The sequence below is a fragment of the Sorex araneus genome, chromosome 7 (genome assembly GCF_027595985.1).
Source record: "Sorex araneus isolate mSorAra2 chromosome 7, mSorAra2.pri, whole genome shotgun sequence".
Taxonomy (NCBI): domain Eukaryota; kingdom Metazoa; phylum Chordata; class Mammalia; order Eulipotyphla; family Soricidae; genus Sorex; species Sorex araneus.
In genome coordinates, this window is record NC_073308.1 from 61,307,687 (window position 1) to 61,330,363 (window position 22,677).

Sequence of the window (22,677 nt, forward strand, 5' to 3'; positions counted from 1 at the left end):
GTGTAATATATTTATTACAATATGGCTATACAACTCTTTATTCAGAATTAAAGTCAAGTTGAACCAAGTATGAGCATGGATACAGGCTGTCTATTTGGATATAAATAGAGTTGTTGTGTTCAAATTAGAGGGTTCACTGAGCTTTTGTCTTGAAATTAGGAAAATGGTTTTGTGTGATTTTTAAAAAACTATACATTTAGCACTCTGTGTAGCAGATTTCTGTTCTCCCTTCTGGTACAAGTTTTTCAAGACTCTAACGAGGTATCTTCTACACTTAAACAGCTTTGAGTGACACTTTTTTAACTTTACTCAAAATGATAAACTGAAGTAACTGCAATGGATTGTGGTTAATATTACTGTCAGGGTGATGACTAACCCTGACACAGACCAGCACCACACCGCCAGTTAGTAATCCTTCTCAGAGTTAAGTATTTACTCTCTAATAGTCCTTAGTCACTGTGTTTTTGAAGTTACCATATATTATTATTTATAAAGAAATTAATTGTTATTACATAGCAGTACTAGCTTTATCCCATATCCTGTTCTATAAATTTTGTTCTCGATGTATTAATTTGGGTAGATACAAAGTAGGAAACATGTGCCTATTATTCACGTGCCTTGGAATTCACATATTTGTTTTCCAAGCATCTAGAAATTGGTGAGCATTTTTAAAATATGAACCAGTACCACGCTTGTAATTTTAGGATAGGTATTTTTTCTTTATGTAGAGTATAAATGTAGTGAGAAGAGATTAAAAACACCTGCATACATTTAAAAGTTTCTTTATGTGCTTGTATGAACTTCTTGTTCTCATATTTCTTGTATAAGGAAACTTATGTATGTCATGATTTTCATGTTGAGTAATATAATATCATCTCAGTCAAATATCTACATTCCTATCCAATTCTTTGTTCTCAGACTGCACATGTTTGAATAAGCATATTTATTAAGTATTGATACCTGTTTATAGCATTCCTCTTATTGGGTCCATGTACTTATTGAAATACATAAGTGAATATTTGATAATCAAATATTAAATTTTATCACATGGTATAATATAATAAATAATAATTATTATAAATTTACTATATATGATAAATATTATATAATAATGTATTATTGTAGCACTGTCTCCCATTGTTCATCAATTTGCTCGAGCAGGCACCAATAACGTCTCCATTGTGAGACTTGTTGTTACTGGTTTTGGCATATTGAATACGCCATAGGTATCTTGCCAGGCTCTGCCATATGGGCAGGATACTCTCGGTAGCTTGCCAGGCTCTCCAAGAGGGACAGAGAAATTGAACCCAGGTCGGCTTCGTGCAAGGCAAAATGCCCTACCTGCTGTGCTATTGCTCTAGTCCAGTGTATTATTATTAAATATTTTACGGGGCACCTTTTTTTATTATTATTCTAAGGACTGCAGATAAGAAAAGTAAAATAAATTTTACCTTTACTTTTTTTTTTTTACTATAAAATTTCCCTACTTTTAAAGAGTTTCATAATTGAATCTATGTTATATCTGAACCATCTGTAGGAGAATAATATAATCAGAAGTATTTAGATTCTATGTTACTAAATTTTAGACTGCCTAACTTAACAGGAAAGGAATTTTTTATTTTTAGTTTGTCATTTATAGTGTGAACCAACTTTTTTGAAGAGTGAAAGGTAAATTATAGAAACCATGTGTTATTCATGTAAAAATTAGGATAGATAATTAAATAGCAACAATTTTTTTTAAGTTAGAAAGGAATGTCAGTAGTGTCTTTCTGAGATATATATCCTATTAAACAATATTGTTATTTATTTTAAAACATAAGGCCCGGAACAATAGTACAGTGGGTAAGGCACTTGCCTTGCATGTGGGTTCTATCCCCAGCACCCCAAAGGGTCTCCCAAGAATATCAGGAGTGATCTCTGAACACAGAGCCAGGAGTAAGCCCTCCTTCCACGCCGCTTGGTGTAGCCTCAAAACAAAAAATATAGATATAACTCAGAAGACCAGATAAATGTTACAGTAGGGCTAAGGCACTCGCTTGCATTCTGCCAAGTCTGGTTCAAAAACTGATATTGCAAGATCCTTCAGCAGCACCAGGAACACTCCTGGTCCCCACGAGTTATGGCCCAACTCCCACCAAAAATTGTCTTTGGTCAGATTAACAAACTGGGGACAGTTTAGATCAAATGTGACATGTCACAGCACACAGTATCAAAAATGTGAATGACTTTCTGAAATCAGTCACAGTGATTAAAAGATATTATTTGCACTCAAAATTGTTCAAACCAGTTACAGCTATATTATTAAATACCCCTTATAAAAATGCTTTCTCACGTCTTCTTTCTAGGATTCTCTCCTCGTCTGATTTTTTACAGTTTGGGAAAAATTTGCAAATTGTTCATTTGTAAATTGATAAAATTGTAAAAATTGATCATTAGCTTGCTTTACAGTATTTAAATATATAATTTACCATATGTTGGCAGGATAACATATAAGAAACTGTTAATTAAAATAGAAAGAATATGAAATGTTTATTTAGGCTTTGTAATTTTTCACAAAAAAACTAACAGAAAGAGGACAGAGGTGGGTCAGTGTCAAGGGGCAGGTGCCATTGTTGGGCAGGAAGGCCCAGGGGAGGTTTAGCACTTGTTCCCTGTCTAGACTGAGTCCCTGAAAGGGGGCTATGAGAACGACTAACAAAGGGCTTATTGCAGGACGTGTGTGAATTCTTGCCCCTGTATATATGAGAACCTATTAAAGAGAAGTTGCTGATTGAGATGATCTAGTTTTCTGTATGCCCTTTATTACCCAACAATGATTTAACTCGTCTGAAAACCAATTGGGTCAGGCACGATTATTGTTACACTTCTCTGTTGTGACTGCTGATGCTGCTGATTTTTAATCTATATGTGTCATAGGTGTAAGGCGATGGTTCATTTTTCACAAGTGGAAGCCCAATTTTTCCCACATTATGTATTGAAAAAGTTGTCTTTTTTGTTTGATGAGTTGTCTTGGTGCCTTTTGTCCATATGTGTATGGATCTATTTCTAGAATGCTCTGTTCAATCAATCAGTACAATTATCTTTATATTGATGCCACACTCTCTTGGTTACTCTAGTTATATAGTAAGTCATAAAATCAGACCATGTGAATAATTCAATTAGGTTTTCAAAACTGCTCTCTAGCTGTTCTGGGTTCCTTCCTTTCTCTATAAATTCAAGAATCAGTTTTCAATTTTTCTGAAATATTTTGTAGAGATTATATTTGATAGGTAGATCATTTTTACTAAAAATGATATACTAACAGTATGGAATTTTACAATCAGCAAATATAGTTGATTTTCCAGTTAGTGGGGTCTTTAATTTCTCTTGACAGCTTTGTTGCTTTTAGTATATAGTTCCGTTTTTTTTTTTTTTGGTAATTTATTCTCAACATTTCATGTCTTAGAATTCTAAAATTTTTAAGTACAATTTTTAAGAAACTGTTAATTTTCCTAGTTTTGTTCATTTTTCCTAGACTTGTTCATTTTCCTAGTTTTTAAAATTATAGTTGAATTTTAACTGTGTGTTTTGTGACTTTATGGACTATTCATATCAACAGCCCTATTTTAGACTTTTGGGGTGACTTTCTCCTACATTAGTGCACTATTTTTGAATAAATATTTCTTGCGGTTTTCAGTTTTATGCTAGAATTTATAAGAACCTGGCCGTAAGTCTTAAGGGAAAGTTTTCATCATTAAGTATGATATTAGCTATATGGGTTTCTCAAATTTCCTTTGTCAAATTATGTAAGTTTTTTAAAATAAGATTCAGAATTTTCATACTAATTAGGCATCACACTTTGCCTAATGATTTTTCTGAAGATGAATAAGTGATTTCAAAAGCCTGATACTGAAATGGATTTTATACTGGTTAGTTTTGGATTGTTTTGTTTTTGAGATGAGCCATATCTGATCATTATATGTATTAGCCTTATAATGCGTAGCTAGGTTTGAAGAGCTCATATTTTCTTAAGAATTTTTGTATCTGTTTTTGAGGACAGTGTTAGCCTACAGTGACTTGGTCTAACTTTGGCTTTAGGCTAGTGTGGGAGTGACAATATGTATTTCGTTTCTTTGGGGATTGGGGTAGGGTAGGGATCGGGGCAGGGTTGGGGCCACACCTGTGGTGTTCGGGGTTGGGGGGTGTCTATCCCTGGTTCTGGCTCTGTGCTCGTGCTCAGAAGTTCTCTACCTGTGCTCCAGGTACTTGATTATCATTTACATCACATTAGGCAAACACCTTATTCCATGTTCTCTCTCTCTCTCTCTCTCTCTCTCTCTCTCACACACACACACACACACACACACACACACACCACAAAATGTATCTTGAAGTTATTCTATAATTTTATTTCCTAAAGATGGTTATAAAAGCATTAAATTTTAAATTTTTAGTAGAATTCATTAGTGAAGTCACTTGGATTAGTAGTTCAGTGTCAAGGAAGTATTCCTTCCTCCCTCCTTCCTTCCTTCCTTCCTTCCTTCCTTCCTTCCTTCCTTCCTTCCTCCTTCCTTCCTCCTTCCTTCCTTCTTCCTTCCTTCCTTCCTTCCTTCCTCCCTCCCTCCCTCCCTCCCTCCCTTCCTCTCTCCCTCCCTCTTTCCTTCCTTCCTTCTTTCCTTCCTCTCTTCCTTTCTTCCTCTCTTCCTATCTCTCTCCCTTCCTTTCTCTTTTTCTTCCTTTCTCTCTTTCTTTCTCCTTTCTTTCTTTCTTTTCTTTCTTTCTTTCTTTCTTTCTTTCTTTCTTTCTTTCTTTCTTTCTTTCTTTCTTTCTTTCTTTCTTTCTTTCTTTCTTTCTTTCTTTTTCTTTCCCTTTTAACTTCCAACACATTTTGTCAATAACTTTCATTCACACATACCTGTGGGTTTTCTTGTTAGTGGGGTGCGGATCCACTCAGTCGGGTGATAGCCAGCGCTCTGTGGGGCCAGGGACCAAGAGCTCTGCTGGGATCCAGAGACAAGTGATCTGGGTTCAGCTGCAAGCAGCTGGGCCCCTTCATGGGAGAGATGGGGGATTTGGAGCATCCTACAGTCCTCCCGGGGGAACGTGGAGATGGCGTCCGTTGGCCTCCTGGCCTTTGGGAGTGTGGGCTGGGGGAGGGGGCGATGGCGTGTCCATGAGCAGAATGTGCAGCTAGCCCAGCTCTCAGGCTGCATCTTTCTGAGGGGCCTAGAGACTTGAGACTTGTCTCTGCTGCCATCCTAAGGAGCCTCTTAGAGCTGTGCAGATACAGCCCAAGGGGCATAGAGCTCAAGGGCGGGAGAGGGAGAGGGAGAACTTGAGTGGAAATTTTAAGTGGTGGGGGGGTTCGGCGGGTGCACATGGTTGAATTCAAAACCTTCCCTCCTGGGGAGAAGCTGAGTGGTGAATCCCTCCTGGCGCTCTGGTGAGGCACGGGGTGTGCCACGTGCGGGACAGTCTTTGCGGCTGGTCACAGTGTGGGGAGATTGTTGTTTCCCCGGTGTGTGTGTGTGGCTTCCCTGTTTGTGACTTTTGTCTTTGAGGGATGTTTCCTGTGTAACTAGATTTGGTGAGTCTGTGTCCTGTGTTGCCTCTTTGCCCGGGAAGTGCTGCTTTTAATGCTCTGAACTCTTTTAAGCGGGCGAGTGAAACGCTTCCTGCAAAATGAGATGTTGCACTTGCACTGGGGCATTTGGGTGTTTTATCATTTTCATAATTACTTAAGACATATATTTTTTTCAGTTCTGCTATTATTCAGGGATTCTTCTAGGATTTTAGCTAGAAACTGGCAATGGATTATCAGATTATTTTAAACAATTTATTTTCTTTTCTTGAACCTAAAAAACCTACAGTAAAAATCACTTTGTTTATAAGCCATAGTGAATAACTGGAACTAGGAAGGTATAGCTTCTAAATCTGCCAGTGAGAGCATGTGAGCATTTGAAATGATTTAGAGTCTACGTAGGCATGCTAAGTAAAATGGAATTCTTTCTTTTTCCCAAGATGCATTTGTTCAATTGAAATAGTATAGTGGGTGTATGTTTAATGCTACTTGTGCGAAAGCATGTTTTCAAGGGATTAAAAACTGCTCTGGTACTTGAAAACAAAAGTGCTTATTTGTTAACTCTAAAAGCCACAGTAGTGTGCCAGTGACATTTTTTTCTTGACAATATTAAATAAAATGTAGAGTGTATGAAGATAAGTGCCAAACCATTTCAGCTATATATAGCAGATGACGAAGAGCCCTAAAAGCCAGGGTTGAGTAAAAATGCTGATCGGGCTGTTTGTTATACTTGTCATTTAGATCAAAGAGCTGCTACAACTGACACAAAGTAGTTGCTACACCCACTCACAGTTGCAATGTTGCTTAAATGACAGAGACCAAGGTTTATTTTCTTCCTAGAGGGGAAAGGGAGGCCGAGGCGGTGGAACCCCACAGAACGCAAGTCACGCTGTCCAAAGCTTCACGGGGCCCCCGCGGGTTTGCATGTGGCCCGTGGACCTGGGCCTGCAAATGCAGGAGCAATAAATAGACTTTGGGGAGAACCAGCTCTTTTGTTCATTGATTTATTTTTTTTGTTCCTTTCCCTCCCCGCTGCCCATTTTTCATTGTTGCCGCCGTGAGGAGGGGTCCTTGGCACCCATGGTGGTGGTGTCCCAATGTCATTAGGGTCCCAGGCCAGGGCACTGCCCAAGTCATTCCAAGGTCCTCACACCCTACACGTTTTTTCAAGATTTGGGATCATCCACATCTTTTGTTTTTGTTTTGTTTGTGGGGGAGCCACACCCCTGGCTCAGGAGTTATGCCTGGCTGTGCACTGGGGAATCCTCCTGGTGGTGCTAAAGGGATCATATGGGGTGCTGGGGATTGAACCAGGGTCAGCCACATTCTAGGCAAGCACCCTACCTGCTGTACTATCTTTCCAACCCCAACACCCATGTCTTACAAAAGCTCCTTGCTGTGTTCAAGACCTACTCTGCATTTCTTTTGCCATTTTGAAGCCTTCTGCTAAAGTGATATACACACACATTGCTTATGTTGGGATAAAAGTGCAAATTGCATTCCTTCCCAGTGGACATTTGATCTAAACCTACCATGAAAGGAGTTTCAGCAACACTATTTTTCATCAGTTTATAAAACCCCCATTCTAGGATTTACTAGAGTCAGAGCCTGAATCTGGCCCCAGCCGTTGGCTAGGTAACCAACCAACCACCAATATGCCACTGTGCTCTCAATGCTATTCTTAACTTACAGCTACTAAAATCGACTCTTGGAGAAGCTGAATTTATGTTAGAAAAACCTTAAGTTATATCTAAAAGATAGTAACATCATCATCAGCTACAATAACTCCTTTAATCTGTGCTTTTTTTCTTAAAATCATTCCAAATTAAATCATTATTCTCTAATCAGTTATCTTTTCTGATGTGATTTCCCCAAAGTCTAGCCTCTTTAATCCTCTACATACTATTTTTTAATCTATGTGTGGATATATGGTACTTTACACTTAACTAATAGTATATAGACATTTTAGCCAAAAGTCTTTTGTGTTTTGAGTCACACCCAGCAATGCTCAAGGGTTACTCCTATCTGTACTCAGGAATTGCTGGTGGTACTTGGGGGAACATATGGGATGCCATGCCGGGGATCGAACCTGGGTCGGGCACATGAAAGACAAATGCTTTCCCCAATGGACTACTGCTTCATCTCTAGTCAACAGTCTTTTCACCAGACATTTATGACATGCTGTGTTGAATTCATGTAACATCACATCCAACCTTGTTATCTTTTACTTGCTCATTTTTAACCCTCACCTTGTCATGGTTCTATTTCAGTACCTATAGCCCTATCCCACTTCCAGGAAAGAATTAAGTGATGCATAAACTCTATTGCCCAAGACCTCTAAATGTTACAAGATGGACTTTATATGTAGTCATGGAATTATCTCCAATTTCTTAATTCTGTTTCATGAAAGACAACATTGCATCCAAGTTTAGAGTCATCAACAGGATCCTAAACATGATTCTAAAAGTACTCAAAACCTTTAACTCTCCCTTCTTGAGTCCCTTTTCACTTTGATACTACTTTTCTGTTCTCTCTCCCCTCAAAATGTACTTCATTTTGTTGGGGGGCCATACCCGACAGTATTCAGGGCTTATTCCCGGCCCTGCACTCAGGGATCACTCCTGGCAGGTTCAGGGAACCGTACGGGATGCTGAAGATCGAACCCAGGTCAGCCACATGCACTGCAGACACCACTGTGGAATCTCTCACTTTTTAATATTTCTATATTTCTATTTCTGAGTCTCATGCTCTAGGATTTTCTCTCTGTTTAATCTTTTCTGCTTCTCATGCCTATATTAGGTTTAATGATTTTTCAAAGAAAGTCTTCATAGAGAGACATGAAAACCTTTGAGACTTAAATTTTTTATATAAGAACATTAAGCAGATTTTGACTTTATTTAATTTCTGGAATTTCTGGCCAGGTCTTTTAAGTTTCTTATTCTCACCAATTGTGGTTGTGGTTGGGTAGTTTGGAATTTCACTTCAAGAAAGTTGAGATAAATTGGAACAATTCATGTACAAATATCAAAAGAAAAAATGAATTGAATGTAAATAATTACAACTTTAATAGCACCTACCTTTATTGATTACTTTCTTTGTGCTAGATTTTTCCTAAGCACTTTATGTATACTGTTAGGCTTTTAAGTAAATATTAAATATCATTTGTAAAATATATGAGAAATTGTTGGAATTAGGGAAAATATTTGTAATAATAATGGTTTTAAATAAATAAAATGATCCTAAAACCGAGTTTTGAGTACTAGGTTTAAGTTGTTTCTAATTTGTTTTATTCAAGAGGCTACTTTTCTTATTAAAATAACATCACATATTTATTGTGAGAATGTATAATAGCATTTCATAGCTTGTAAAATAACCTGGGGAAATTTTAATGTGATAAACTCAGGTAAGAGTTCCTAAAATCAAAAAAGAGCCTTTTGTTTTTTACAACCAGATTTTTGCTAGTAATAGGATGAGTCTATTATGTGCCATTGAATTGGTCTGTGAGTCCAAAACTGTTAGTTTTTAATTAATGTAGTAGAAGATAATTGAAACTTGCTTGACATTTCATGTGCTTTTCATGGTGAAATTTGGAGGCTCAGTGGACTTTTGAAAAGTCATTTTGCTTTTGGTTATGGTCATGATATAGAGCAATTCATTTTATTGGTACTATTGTGTGTTACTAGGTTCTAACATAATATGCCATATTATGTGATGCTTAATTACATCCTTTCCTAATAGACCCCACTAATTTCATCAGGCTTGTTTAAGAGTATTTTCCTTGAGATAGCTGAAAAAATAATACTTATTATACTTATCATTATTGATAATAATAACCTGTATTATTTCTGACACTGAGCTGAGTACACTATAATCAGTATTTTTATTCTCTAATAATTAAAAAGTTATTTCTCAAAGAACACAATAAATAGGTATTTTTGTTGTTATGCTCTTAAAAATGTTAGAAAGCTTTAGATTGCATGTTCTTTTCTGAAGCGTATCATTATTGTTTCTAAATAGAATAGTTATTCTTCAAGTTTTTTATTTTTATGTTTGTGAAATTAAAATATTTTATGTACAGTACTTATATTTTGCCCTTTAAGAATTTTTCAGAGCTTCTGTATTCATTTTTTAATTTTTCTTTTCCTACTTAAACCCATTATTTCCTTTTTTCAACCATAGTATTTCTGACGGTAGTTTTGATACTTTAATCATTGTTTCACTTGAATCACTTTTCCTTTTTAATCTTGGTAAGATTAGGATTAGAAAAATATTTTGTGCATTCTATTTGGTAGCTTTTTATAGTGCTTAAGATTCTTTTGTATATCCTTTGGCTATTTAAGTTTACCTGGTTATGAACTTGAATTACACCTCTCTAATCAATACTTATATTTTATTGATTTTTAAATGACCACTATTTTTGTTCCTTCCTTAATCAATTTGCTGATTTAAAAAAATACCATCAAGCTTTTGCATTTAAATTGCATGGAGTTCTCTTTGTATAGTGAAGGATAATAGTCCATAGCGTCTTCCTAAATTGTCCTCCAATTGTTTTTCTCAATAAACTGTATAAGTAAGGGGAGCCATCAACATTTACTTTTAGTCCTCTTGCAAGATGAACAAGCATCTTGAAATGCTGATTTAAACTATGTTTTAAAAATGCTACAATGCACTTTGGTGAATGACTGACTCTTGCTTAGTTAAATGTTTTGCAGCATTGTAACATAGTTGGATTCAGCTCATCTTTTAAAGCAGTTGTCAGAAAAATATGGGCCAGCATGGTAGAATGTATTAGCTCAATACATTGTCTCCATTTTATTATGGAGCTGCTGAGGAAGCTGTGATATACAGCACTGTCATTACAGATCTATTGTTAGGACGGTTCTACAGTCTTCTTTGCTCTGCCATTAATTTATAGCAGTAAACAATATGTAGCCTTCCAACTGCAGCAAAGCAGAATCTTTTAATGAGGTGGATGTTATTACCACAATAAATCAGTGCTTTCGCGTAATGTATAATTCAATGTGTGTATTCCCACTGTAACTTCTCTGAGTAAGCTGATAGTGTATCATTGTCATTGCACAGCTCCATGGGTCTTTTTTTTTTAAAGCCTTCTTTTATTTGGGGACTTCTTTTTTTATATGCTTGCAAATAAATGTGGTATGTCTTGATAGCGTCCTGTAGCAGGCCCAGAAACCAACTGTAACAATAACAGCCAGAATCAATACTGTGGATTCCACCTATATGGATCTCTGCTCTATGCCATTTTTTTCAGATGCTAGTGAAATCAATCCTAATTGGTTTTAGCATTATATTCAAGAAACGTAATTCTATAACTATTGATTTTGGGGGGTTACTCATTTGGAGAGTAATAAAAATAGAAACAGATAAAGTGAATACTTAATATGCTGCAGAACCATACAAAAGGAGTATTGATTCTATTTTTAATTCATATAATTTGTCTTCCAATGATTTTATTTCTTCTGTCTTTCCTTTTGCATGGCTCAGTCTTTAGGGACTACAACTAAAATACATTTAAGAGCATTCCAAATTGGTTCTGTAACAAAGAATTCTTAGAGTCAGTTTCATTCTTAGTTGGCATAAATTTAGTGAATCAGATATAATTCTTTTGTATTGAAACCAATGGCTTGAAAGATAACATTTTAAATGAGAATACTGTGATTCTGGTCTTACATAGCAATCAAGTAAAGATTTTTTTAAATTTATTTGTAAAGTAAATAAAAGAAAGAGCTTAAAGTAAACTGCTGATTAGAAGTAAGCTTTTGGAAAGACAAGTATCAGAAATAAATAGTTTTGAAAAAAGTCACAAATTAATGTAAGGAAAATAACAGGATGAATTTTTAAAGGATGAATTTTTAAGCATTGTTTAAAATAACACATTCAAGTGAAAGGCAGTTTAAAATCCAGTCTGGCATCACTTCATATATATTTTTTAAATTTTATTGAAACACTGTGAGAGCAGTTAGAGTTTTCGGTTTAAGTCTCAGTCATACAATGAAACACCCGACCCTTCACCAGTGCACATTTTCCACCACCAAAAACCCCAGTATCTCACACCCTCCCCCTACCAGTATGGCATACGATTTCCACGTTTCTCTCTCTCTACTTTGATTACATTCAACATTTTGACACCAGACCCACCATTATTATTCTGGATTTTACCCCAACACTCAGATCTGCTGAAAAGGCAACATTAGACAATTTGCTTTCTATTGCTGATTATGAATTGCATATGATGATGTGCGGCTGCAATAGAGGCTGCGTGATTTTGGAATTCTGAAGTTTTAGTAATTAAATCTAGAAGGATTTCTGCCAAAATGTACTGTGTTCTGAGCTTTGTTTCTCAGTCTCTGGGCTCATGGCCCATAAGCAGCTCGATCAGCAGCCAGAGGGCTCATTCGTGGGGGGCAACTCGGAGTCTCTTGTGGGGGGAGGGGGAAAGGGCCCACTCCGCCCCATCCCATAAGGCCCCATGTTCCTTGTCACTGCAGACCCCTGCCTGGCTGTCCCTAGGCCTCCGAAAGATGGCTGCAGTGACCGAGCGGCCAGGGGAAACAGGCCAAGGCACGAAACCCATTCCCACCTGGGGTGGTTCAGCGCCGGAAACCTAATGCCAGTCCGGACGCATTTCTGCCAAAGCCAGTGGGTTCCGAGCTTTGTTTCTGACTCTCTGGGATCATGGCTGATAAGCAGCTCGATCAGCAGCCAGAGGGCTCGTTCATGGGCAGCAACTTGGGGTCTTGTGCGGGGGAAGGGCCTGCTCTGCCCCCATCCCATAGGGCCCCGAGTTTCTCATCACTGTGGGCCTCTCCCTGGCTGTCCCTAGGCCTCTGGAAGATGACAGCGGGTACCAAGTCGCCACGGGAAACAGGCCAAGGCACAAAACCTATTCCTACATGGGGTGGTCCAGTGTCAGAGACCTAATGCATATTACGGACACATTTCTGCCCAAAGCCGCATGATTGATATTCAGCAATACAATGTTCGATCACCCATCCCTCTACCAGTGCAAACTCTCCACTACCAATATCCCCATTAACCCCTCTTCCATTTCAGTACTTACCCTGCCTCTACGGCAGACAGTTGTTCAGATACTCTATAGTTTGGGGCATTATATTTTGCTTGGATATTTTCACCACCATTCAAGCCTGCCTTCTAGGGGCAGATGCTAGCTCATCTATTTTCCATTGCTCACTTTGCATATCAGGAAGGTCACGCAGCTACACGGTTTGGAGAAATAGTCCAGGTGCCCACATACTGGAGCCATGCTTGCAGAAGCTCATGGTCGCTGGGCTTCCATCTGGAGAAGGCAGGGAGACTGCACCTGCTCCATCATCTGGGGCACCCTGGTGATAGCGGCTTGGTCTGGAGCCCGGAGCATTCTCCAGTGTTGTGGCCCCTGCTGGCCAGGATTCGTCACTGCTGAGTGCGGCAAGATGGCGTGGGGTGTGGGTTGAGGGCATGAGTTCCACGGTCAGGGGCAGGCTGGGAGCCGGGATGGATCTGCCCTGTTCCAGTGCCCCCATGCGGTTTGGAGAAATAGTCCTGGTCCCCACATACCAGAGCCATGTTTATAGAAGCTCATGGTCGCCGGGCTTCCATCCGGAGAAGGCGGGGAGACTGCACCTGCTCCATCTGGGACACCCCGGTGATATTGGCTTGGTTTGGGGCCTGGAGCATTCTCTGGTGTTGCGGCACCCGCTGGCCAGGACTCTTCACTCCATCACTTCATTTTTAAATGGTTATTTCTTTCCATTTTTCTTTTTACTATTTTTTAAAATTTTATTAAAATGCCGTAATTTTCAAAGTTGTTCATAATACTAAATACTTAAGTCATTTAGTTTTCCAACACCATTAGTGTGATTTTCCCTCCACCAGTGGCTATTAATTTTTTTATTTTTTTGCTTTTTTTGTCACACCTGCAATGCACTCAGGAATTACTCCTGACAGTGCTTGGGGGACCATATGGGATGCTGGAAATCAAACCCGGGTAGGCCTCATGCAAGGCAAACACCCTACCCAGTATACCATTGCTACAGCTCCCAATGGTTATTTCTTAATATATCTATTTCAAACCAATCTTTTTATTTTGGTCTATGATCCTCCTCCCCAGACAACCAGGCATTTGTTTTCTTTTATAACTTAGGAATAATTAATGCAAAATTTTCATTGAACAAATTAATGTTATATATCATCTTTTCAGGAATGGTACTTTTTCCTTAAAGTAGAGGATATATATTTTCTAGAGATTAGAATAGTTTAAGAAAATGAACTTTTACTTAAAGCAGTTTGTCTTAACTTTTCTTGAGCCTTTAAGGAAGAAAAAATGCATGTGTGTAACCCATAGGTTTTGACAGTGTTCAGTGGCATCTATGCATTTAGCTAACAACAGCAACATTCATAATAATGATACAGTTAACATTAAGCTCTTCTCATACCAAGCAATGTGCTAGAGACCTTATAGGCAGTTACTCTATTCAAGCTTTGCCTCCGTTTTTAAAAAGTACTAGCTGGAGCCAAGGAGCAACTGAAAACAAGGCCCTTGTCTTTGGTCTGAGGCACCTCGTGGTACCCCCAAGCCCTACTATCTTGGTGGTCCTGAGCATTACTGCATGTAGCCCTGGCTGACCCCAAACACTGCTGGGTGTGGCCTGGTTGGCCACTGCCACTGGGCTGAGCACCAGACAACTTTCTGATAACTCAGGAGAACTAAGTCAGGAGAAGGAAGTTCTGTTGCTGCAGTAAACCTGAGTTCTTTAGCACTTTGCCTTGCTGCTTTAGGGCCTTAGGCTATAATATTCTGTTTTGCAGTATCAGCTCATCATCTGCCTGCTCTTTTTATAAAAGTTTATATATTTTGATATTTCTTGTAGGTATATTTTTGTACTTTAAATGTTATACTTAACACTACTAGAATTTCCTAGAAGTACTTTTAACCCCTTCTCATTTAATAATTTTCTCCTTCCCACTCTTTAGTTGTCCCATTTTTGTTCTGTCCTCTTCTCAAGACCTACCATAAGCTAGGGCTCTAGCTTCAAGATTTTTTTTTTTGGTACAATTTTGTACAATTTTGTGACATACTTGCCTTGTATCTGATCTCAGCGGGAATCCTTTCAGTCTTTCATGATTAACTATGGTACTGGCTGTTAAGTTTGTTATAAAGGACATTATTATCTTGAGGAAGGTTCCTTCCACCCCTGTTCTGTTGACTGCTTTTATAATGAATGGATGCTCCTTCTTATCAAAGACTTTCTCTGTATCAGTTTATATAATCATATGATTTTTGTCTTCGTTTAATATACTCGAAGAGCCCGATAAGCTACCATGATTATCCCGCCTGCACGGGCTGAGCCTGGCAAGCTACCCGTGGCATATAAGATATGCCAAATACAGTAACAATAACAGGTCTCATTCCCCTGACCCTGAAAGAGCCTCCAATCTTTGGGAAAGATGAGTAAGGAGAGGCCACTAAGGCCGCTAAAATCTCAGGGCTGGGAGGAATAGAGATATTATTGGTGCCCACTCGAGTAAATCGACGAGCAACAGGATGACAGTGATACAGTGATACAATTTTATGGGTGCTTTCTAGAATATAACTTGTTCAATGTGTTTAATTATTCCTATGGAAAGGCTTATGATGGACTGATTAATGACTTAAACTCAACAGGAGTTAGACCATTTTTGTCAAAGTTTTGAAATATGACAAGTTTATCTATCCACTTTGATATGTGTATTTAAGCTGCATTGAAAAATAAATGTCTTGCTAACTACACTCTGAGTATAACCATTTTTTAATGGTAAATACATATTTTCTCAACTCACTATATATAATACACTTTTTAATTTCATTTTCTTGTTTGCTAATAAGATTACATTTGAAGACAAAACATAATATAAATGATGATTTCATTTATGTGTTCTTGTCTTTTTCTTTCCCATTGGCAGCCAATTGGAGCTCTGAATCCAAAAAGAGCCGCATTTTTTGCAGAGCGCTATGAATCCTGGGAAGACGATCAAGTTCCAAAGTTCCACTACGGTACTCATTACTCAACTGCAAGTTTTGTTCTTGCATGGCTGCTAAGAATAGTAAGTTTGATTTGAATAATAAACTATGAATAAGTAGATTTAATGTTGTGAAGACTATATAATGCTTAAAAATATGTTTGAATACTAAACTTTTAAAAATTAATTTAGGTTTTAAGTACCCTGTCCTTTTTGTATGCAGTTTTTCTCTCTCACGTAAAATCCCTTTAAAGTGTTTCACAGGGGCCAGAGCAATAGAGAGTGGATGGGGCCCTTGCCTGACTGTAGGCAACCCGGGTCCAATCCGATGCTCCCTATATGGTCTCCAGTCACCAGGAGTGATACCTGAGCTCAGCGCCAGGAGTAAGCCCTCTGCCCTGCCAACGGTGGCTCTCAAGACAAAAATAATTAAATAGAAGTATTTCACTAGAATTGTGTTCATTCTTTTTTTTCTGTAATTTTGCCCTTCCAAATGGCTAATATCTGACCAGATTCTAAGTTGTAATGTAGCTTAATTTCTAATATAATCTGTTAAAGTAAGAGTATGTAAACAAAGGAGTGTACTCATCTATTTTGAAAACTTCAGCTGTCCCTAATGGAAGAAGGTATGTTTGTAGTTTGCACCAAGGCTGCTGCGTATTGATAATATATTGGTTAAACAAGACATGTTTCTGTAAAATTGAAAGGTGATTCATTTACTCGGAAGTAATTTCTTTGGGAAAGCATTAGCAGCACATCATTAATTAAAGCTTGTTAGAAGGGTACAGGCGAACATAAATCCTAGAAGTAATTTATAGCGCTTAGCTAATTTCAAGCAATTATCTACTAATATGTGTTTAAGTGTTCTTTAACTAAGAGGAGGCTTTTAAATCTTCTAAACATTTTTCTTCTCTTAATCATAAATTAAATGTTGAACCATAACAATAGGAAAATTGCATATTAGACTTCTTCACCATACTATGAAGAAAATGTGATCTGATTTATGTCTGAATGTTGTTAATAAATTGTTCTTGGAAAAGGTGGATTCTAAAAATCTTGCACATACCAAACTTGGAAAAATGTTTCCTGAAACAGAAACAATTAAGAATACTAATGTAACTCTTAGTTTATATCTAGGATGTATGGCTAAAGTCTGTGATCCATTAAAGCTTTTAGATAGACTTTTTAAAACTTTAGGTATATAACAGTATTTTTACTTTTTTTTTTTTGAGGAACCCTTCACAACTTACTTCCTAAATTTGCAAGGAGGGAAATTTGATCATGCCGATCGAACTTTTTCATCAATTTCCAGAGCTTGGCGAAACAGTCAGCGGGATACATCTGATATTAAGGTAGAGAAATGTTTTGCTTCACAGTTATTATTACCAACCATTCCTGTTGAATGAATAGTGACAATCTCTCTTCTGCGATGCTGCTCTGTTTACTTAAAATGAACCTCAGAGGATGAGGCTTGAACTAAATGGCCAAGAATCATTCTCTAGAATTTCTCATCTGTGTCCCTATGCCTCCCCTGCTTCCCCTCTCCTTCCTTCTTTTCCTCTCTTCCCTGCTGTCTCCAGTTATGGAGTGTGGCTTATCCTCCTACTTGGAATCTTTTTATTGGTGAGAGTAAGGGGCGGGCTAGGGCATACCTTGCCCTGTGCTCCGCGTCCATGCTTGGCAGTGTTTGGGGGCCATCACAGCTGGGATTCAAACTAGTCATAGCTGCAGCCAAAGCTATGCAAGCGCCTTAACCGTTTTGCCTTTAAATATTCTTTTATTTCATTTTAAAATGTTTTCAATTGCTATTCAGTAGTTTTCAATGCTATTATATTAATAATGGCTTCTTGTGTGCATAATTCCAACACCACACTCATTGCCGGGGTACCCACTCCCTCCCCGGGGCCCTGAGTTCCCTCTTTCTTCTCCCCCTCCTCCCAACTCAGTTGTGGGCATCATTTTCCCCATTCTGTTGCCTTTGGATCTTTATTGCTACCTTGCTCTGCATCTTCACCTTTTTACTTTCTCTTCCATCCTTTAACCATTTATGTAAAGAGATAATATGGTAGGAATGTAAAGCAGCAAGCACAATAAATGAAGCAATACACAAAGAATGAAACAGTATTATCAGAAAAGCACTATTACCTTTCTTTCTTCTTTTGTATTTCTTCCATTTGGGAGCATTCCAAGTGGTGCTCGGGACCTACAGGGTCTGTATCTGCAGCCTGAGGACAGTTGCGCCAGCGGCTCAGTACAAGGGCCTGAGTTTGTGATGCCACTTGGGCCCTGAGGAGCCAGGGATGCTGGTGCCTGAGGCCTTCTGGGCTGCATCCAGCGATACTTAGGGGACCATGTGGTACCCAGACTCAAACGTGGGTCACCATCCTGTGTGTAACCACCATGCTATTTCCCAGCTCCACGTCTCCCTGTTTGGAAGGTCATCTTTTACCTATTGCTGCTTCTCAAAGCATCTGACTCTGCTGGTATAGGATGACATCACTGTTGAAGGGAATAAGAGTTCTCTTGTATGTATGCTTGTCCATTACTCTCAAAAATCAAAAACTGGGCCTGGGGAGCTAGCCCCACGGGCTTTATATGCAGAAGCCGGAATTCCACTCCTAGTACCACCTGGTTCCCTGAGCACTAAGCCAGCAGAAGCACCGCACCATTGCCACATGTAACCCTCCAAAAGAAATAACAAAAATGAAAAGCATTGTACCTAGTTATTATATATAGTCCTTGATTAAAATGAATTTTCGTGTGGTAACATTGGACTGTGAAACTGTGTGTGTTGGGGTGGGGATGTGGCTCAGGGAGTGGGGGGCCTGCATGTGAGGCTCTGGTTGTCTGTCTGTCCTCCACCCCTTCCCTGGGACTCCCTCCTCCTCTTCATTTCCTCTCCCTTTTGTAACTCAGCTTGTGGCTTTTTTATTTGGCTTTGCCTGTTCCCTTGCCTTGCTTTTTGTTTTCTTTTATGTCTCACATACACTTGAAATCATCTAATAGAGCACCCCAATTATTAGACAAATGTTAGAACTTACTTTTTGACTTTATCTACATGAAGAAATAAAGTGTAAGGTTAAGGGAGAAGTTAATTCTTGTTTTTAAATTTTCTGGCATTGGGTTGATTGGAGCTGCTTCATCTTAACTGTGATCTGATGGTGTTCGGAACAGATTTCTCAAGACTCACTGTGCTGAAAACCACTTGCTCTAACCGATAGCGATGTTCTCCCTTTTTTAACCACCAAATTGCTTTAGGGTGGATAGGACATTGATAAATTATCTCATTTTCTATATTGATAACCAGGTAATTTGGGCCCTAGAACTTATTGACTTTCAAATACTTGAGAAGTATGTATTACAGGCTCTGCAGCACCTTCTTATAGATGGTCCTCTAAAACAGAGGAAAGGTTTATTATGCTTTTTTAAAAATTTTCACATGCCCCTTTGAAAGTGTTATATTTAACTCTTTAGATTTTTCTAGTTGTAAGGAACAAATGTATAAGAAAACAGTTAATTGTATAGATACTGCATGAGCATATGACATTGTTTTTTAGTTAGAACAATATTATCTTGTAGTTAATAATTAATTTTATTTCTGCTGTCTTGGAGTTTCTAGAAATACTAAAGGAAAATATCCAAACAGTGGAAATAGAATAATGAAATATCTGAGTGGTGTTGGATTTTAACGTATCCCTTTTCTTTTTGGTTTTGGTTTTGGTTTTGTTTTGTTTTGGGGAATCACACCCAGTGTCGCTCGGGGGTCACTCCTGGCTCTGTACTCAGGAATCATTCCTGGCAGTGCTCAGGGGACCATACAAGATTCCGGGGATTGAACCCAGAACCAGTGCAAGGCAAGTGACCTACACACTGTACTATCTCTCCGGTCCAACATACGCCTTCTTCAATATAGTGTACATATTATAAGATATTTTCATCAATTTTACAACAATACGTTGTGAAGTAGATAGATCTAGTTATAGTTTTTGAAAATAGCATGATAACGTTTCTTACACTTAACTCTATTACTGCAGGGAAATGTCATTTTAATATAATAGAATTCCTATTCTTTGCATAGTACTGTTTCTCAGAAGTATTACTGAAAAATAAGGTTATTTATATAAAGTAGAGGAAATAGATGCATTCTTTTAAAATTTTAGACAAGAAAGTGACCTTGTCAGATATTTCTAAGGCAGTTGTTTAGTCTTTTTATGATTTGTCATTTGAACCTTTTAGGAATCACTTTTAGTCTTGTGCATCTAATCAGTAATAGTGTCATTTCATATCTGACCCTCCTGATGCTTTATAAGTTATATTGTGCCTGAAGAAAACAGTTGATTAATTTTCTCAGTAGACATAGGACTATCCAATAAAAGCATTGTGGAAACCACAAATGCGAGCCACATTTGTCACTTTATTTTATTGGGGGTGTACTGAGGTGGGGGGTATAACCAACAGGGCTGGGGACTTGTCCCAGCTCTGAGCTGGGTATTGAAGGATATCTGGTGGCAGCACTCAAAGAACCATGTTCTCTAGATCCCCATGTTCGTGATTTTAATTTTTTTGTCATATTTTAAAAAGAAAATTAATTTTTTATTTTAAAAAACAAATGGAACCATGTAAAATTAATTTTAATAACATATTTAATCTGCTATGTTGAAACATTACAAGACCTAATCAATATAAAATTAATAATTAGATATTTTACATTGTTTTTCTGAAGGTTGATATTTCAGATCTATTAAGCATTCTTGCTATTCCTAACACAGCTCTATACAGATTAGCCACATCTCGGGAGTTTGGTAGCCACTTGTGGCTAACTGCTGCGTGGGCAGAGCCGACCTGGGGCCTTGCTCAGGAGGCAGCTACACTCTGCACGCTGCAGCCAGTGTGACAGAATCAGCCCACGCCATAGCCTTGTTTCCAGAATAAGGAATACCGCCGTCCTCCTTGAGCGCTGAGGTTCCTGATGGGCATCAACTAAATACGAACTGACAGAAAGCAGCAGTAATAGAATTTGGGGACTGAAATAGGAAGTTCTGTAATTAAGTTGGAGAATTAGGACTGTGATAAATAATATTTTTAAATTCCTAGGAGAATCTGTGTTTCAAGGCCTCATCAACCTGAACCTTTATGACTGAATTTTAAGCAACAAATCTGACTCTTAAAGTTTCATAAGTACACTAAATAATTGACATCTGCGTTTTAGGCAACATCTTAGCCTCTCTACTTAGTTCATTGTTACTGATTCTCTCCTACCCCCACTCTTTGGGGCAGTAGACTCACTTCAGGTCCCCTTACTCTTAAACGAATGTTAATGCTGATGTGGGCGGTAAGTTATGATGATTTCAAGTGATACCAAATTACAGGATGCCAAAGGAGTCATACAGCTCCCAAATCTGTCTTTATGCACAAACATTTCTTCTGCTAATGCCCTTTTTGACATCTCCATTTGAATGTTTAAAATATATCTCAAAACTTATCGCTCTGGGCTGGAGCGATAGCACAGAGGGTAGGGCATTTGCCTTGCACATGACCGACCCAGATTTGATTCTCGGCGTCCCATATCGTCCCCCAAGCACCACCAGGAGTAATTCCTGAGTGCATGAAACAGGAGTAACTGTGCATCGACTGGTGTGACCCAAAAAGCAATAATAATAATAATAATAATAATAATAATAATAATAACTTAATGTGTTCAAAAGGATTCCTGATCCTTACTCTTCAAATATAGTCTTTTCACAGTCTCTGCCTTTTAGTAAGTGGTTGTGCAAGTTGAAAGAGAAGGTGAAGTTCTTGTAACGCAGCCCCTCCATCACTTACCCCTCCCCGCCAAAACCCTGTTCCCTCCTGGCCCCACCTTTATCGTTATCCCTTGCTCACCCTGCTGTGGCTCAGGCCGCCTCCCTGATAGCCTGGAAACACTCAACCCCACCCCACCCTCCCAGGCCTTGGCTTTTCCCCTCCTTTAACCTGAACATGTCCTCGCAATGTTCTTTTGGGATTCATCCCTTTGTCCCTCCCAAATGTTGGCTCACTTGTCACCTTCTCAGTAAGGCTTTCTCCTCCTCTTTGGAAAATGACATCCCTTACTTTCACTTCTCCTCGTGTTGCTCTGTCTGACATTACATATTTTAAAACCATAACTGGAACAGGGCAGGCACTACATTCAGTGCTAAATTAGTGTTTCAGTGAAATGCTAAAGAGAGAGGAAAAGGATATGAACAGAGTCAGAGAAAATTCATGACCCATGGAGGCCGAGGGGTGTGGCAGGGGGTGCCTGGGGGCGGGGGTTACTCATTGTTCTGCTGGTTGGTGTTGTGTGCTTGGTGTGTATGAAAAGGAGAAAAAGAAATTCCAAATGGCAGATGTGGCCTAATATCAACATCTGTAATGCTTTTAAGATACTCCGCTTAAGTCTGTAGGATAGTGTAACGTTTTTCTATAAACAGACACTTGTTTGATTTGCTGTGTGTGTGCTCTCCACAACTTGTACACAGTTGATGCAGGTTTAATCTCAGCACCCCATATGTTTCCCTGAGTACCTCCAGGAGTGATCCCCGAGCACAGAGCCTCAGGAGTAACTGAGCACCTCTGGGTGTGGCCCCAGAAAACAAACCAAGAAAATGTTTTTTAACTTAAAAAATAAAGATGCCAGAAAAAGAGGAGCCAGTGCTCAGGCTGGAAGAACAGAGGCACTTTGGAGGAGCAGGATCGTGTGTGGCATCCAGACCCAGGTGGGCAGTGCCCCCCGGGAAGTCCATATCTTAGGAAGGCGATGTCGCGCCCTTCAGCCGGGACTGATAGCTGAGTGACATCTGCTGACCAAGAGTTGTTAATGATTTAATTTTCTACATTTTTTCCCACTAAGACAGGTCAAATTCTGACTGTCTGAGCTTTTTCAAAGCAGCTCGTGAGGACACCCTGACACACTGTTTGTCTCATAACTGTTTCACTTTTAAAATTGACCTGATGATTCATAGTTACCATTGCTGCTTAGTAAAAGTTAGCAGGGTCAGTACTGCCTCGCCTGCTTGTACAGTCAAGTTCAGTGCAGCTAACGCCTAAGAGATGAGGGTTACCTTGGAAAAACTAAG

The 22,677-nt window shown here is 38.7% G+C and overlaps 1 protein-coding gene across 4 annotated transcripts in view; it reads left to right on the forward strand.

Moving 5' to 3' along the window:
• Positions 1–22,677, forward strand: part of LRBA (LPS responsive beige-like anchor protein) — a 560,234-nt gene that overhangs the window by 398,718 nt on the left and 138,839 nt on the right. For all 4 annotated transcript variants that reach the window (XM_055144432.1, XM_055144433.1, XM_055144431.1 and 1 more), the window contains 2 exons: positions 15,524–15,664; positions 16,813–16,932. In XM_055144432.1, the coding sequence (XP_055000407.1) occupies positions 15,524–15,664; positions 16,813–16,932 (261 nt within the window). The remainder of the gene's footprint in view (positions 1–15,523; positions 15,665–16,812; positions 16,933–22,677) is intronic.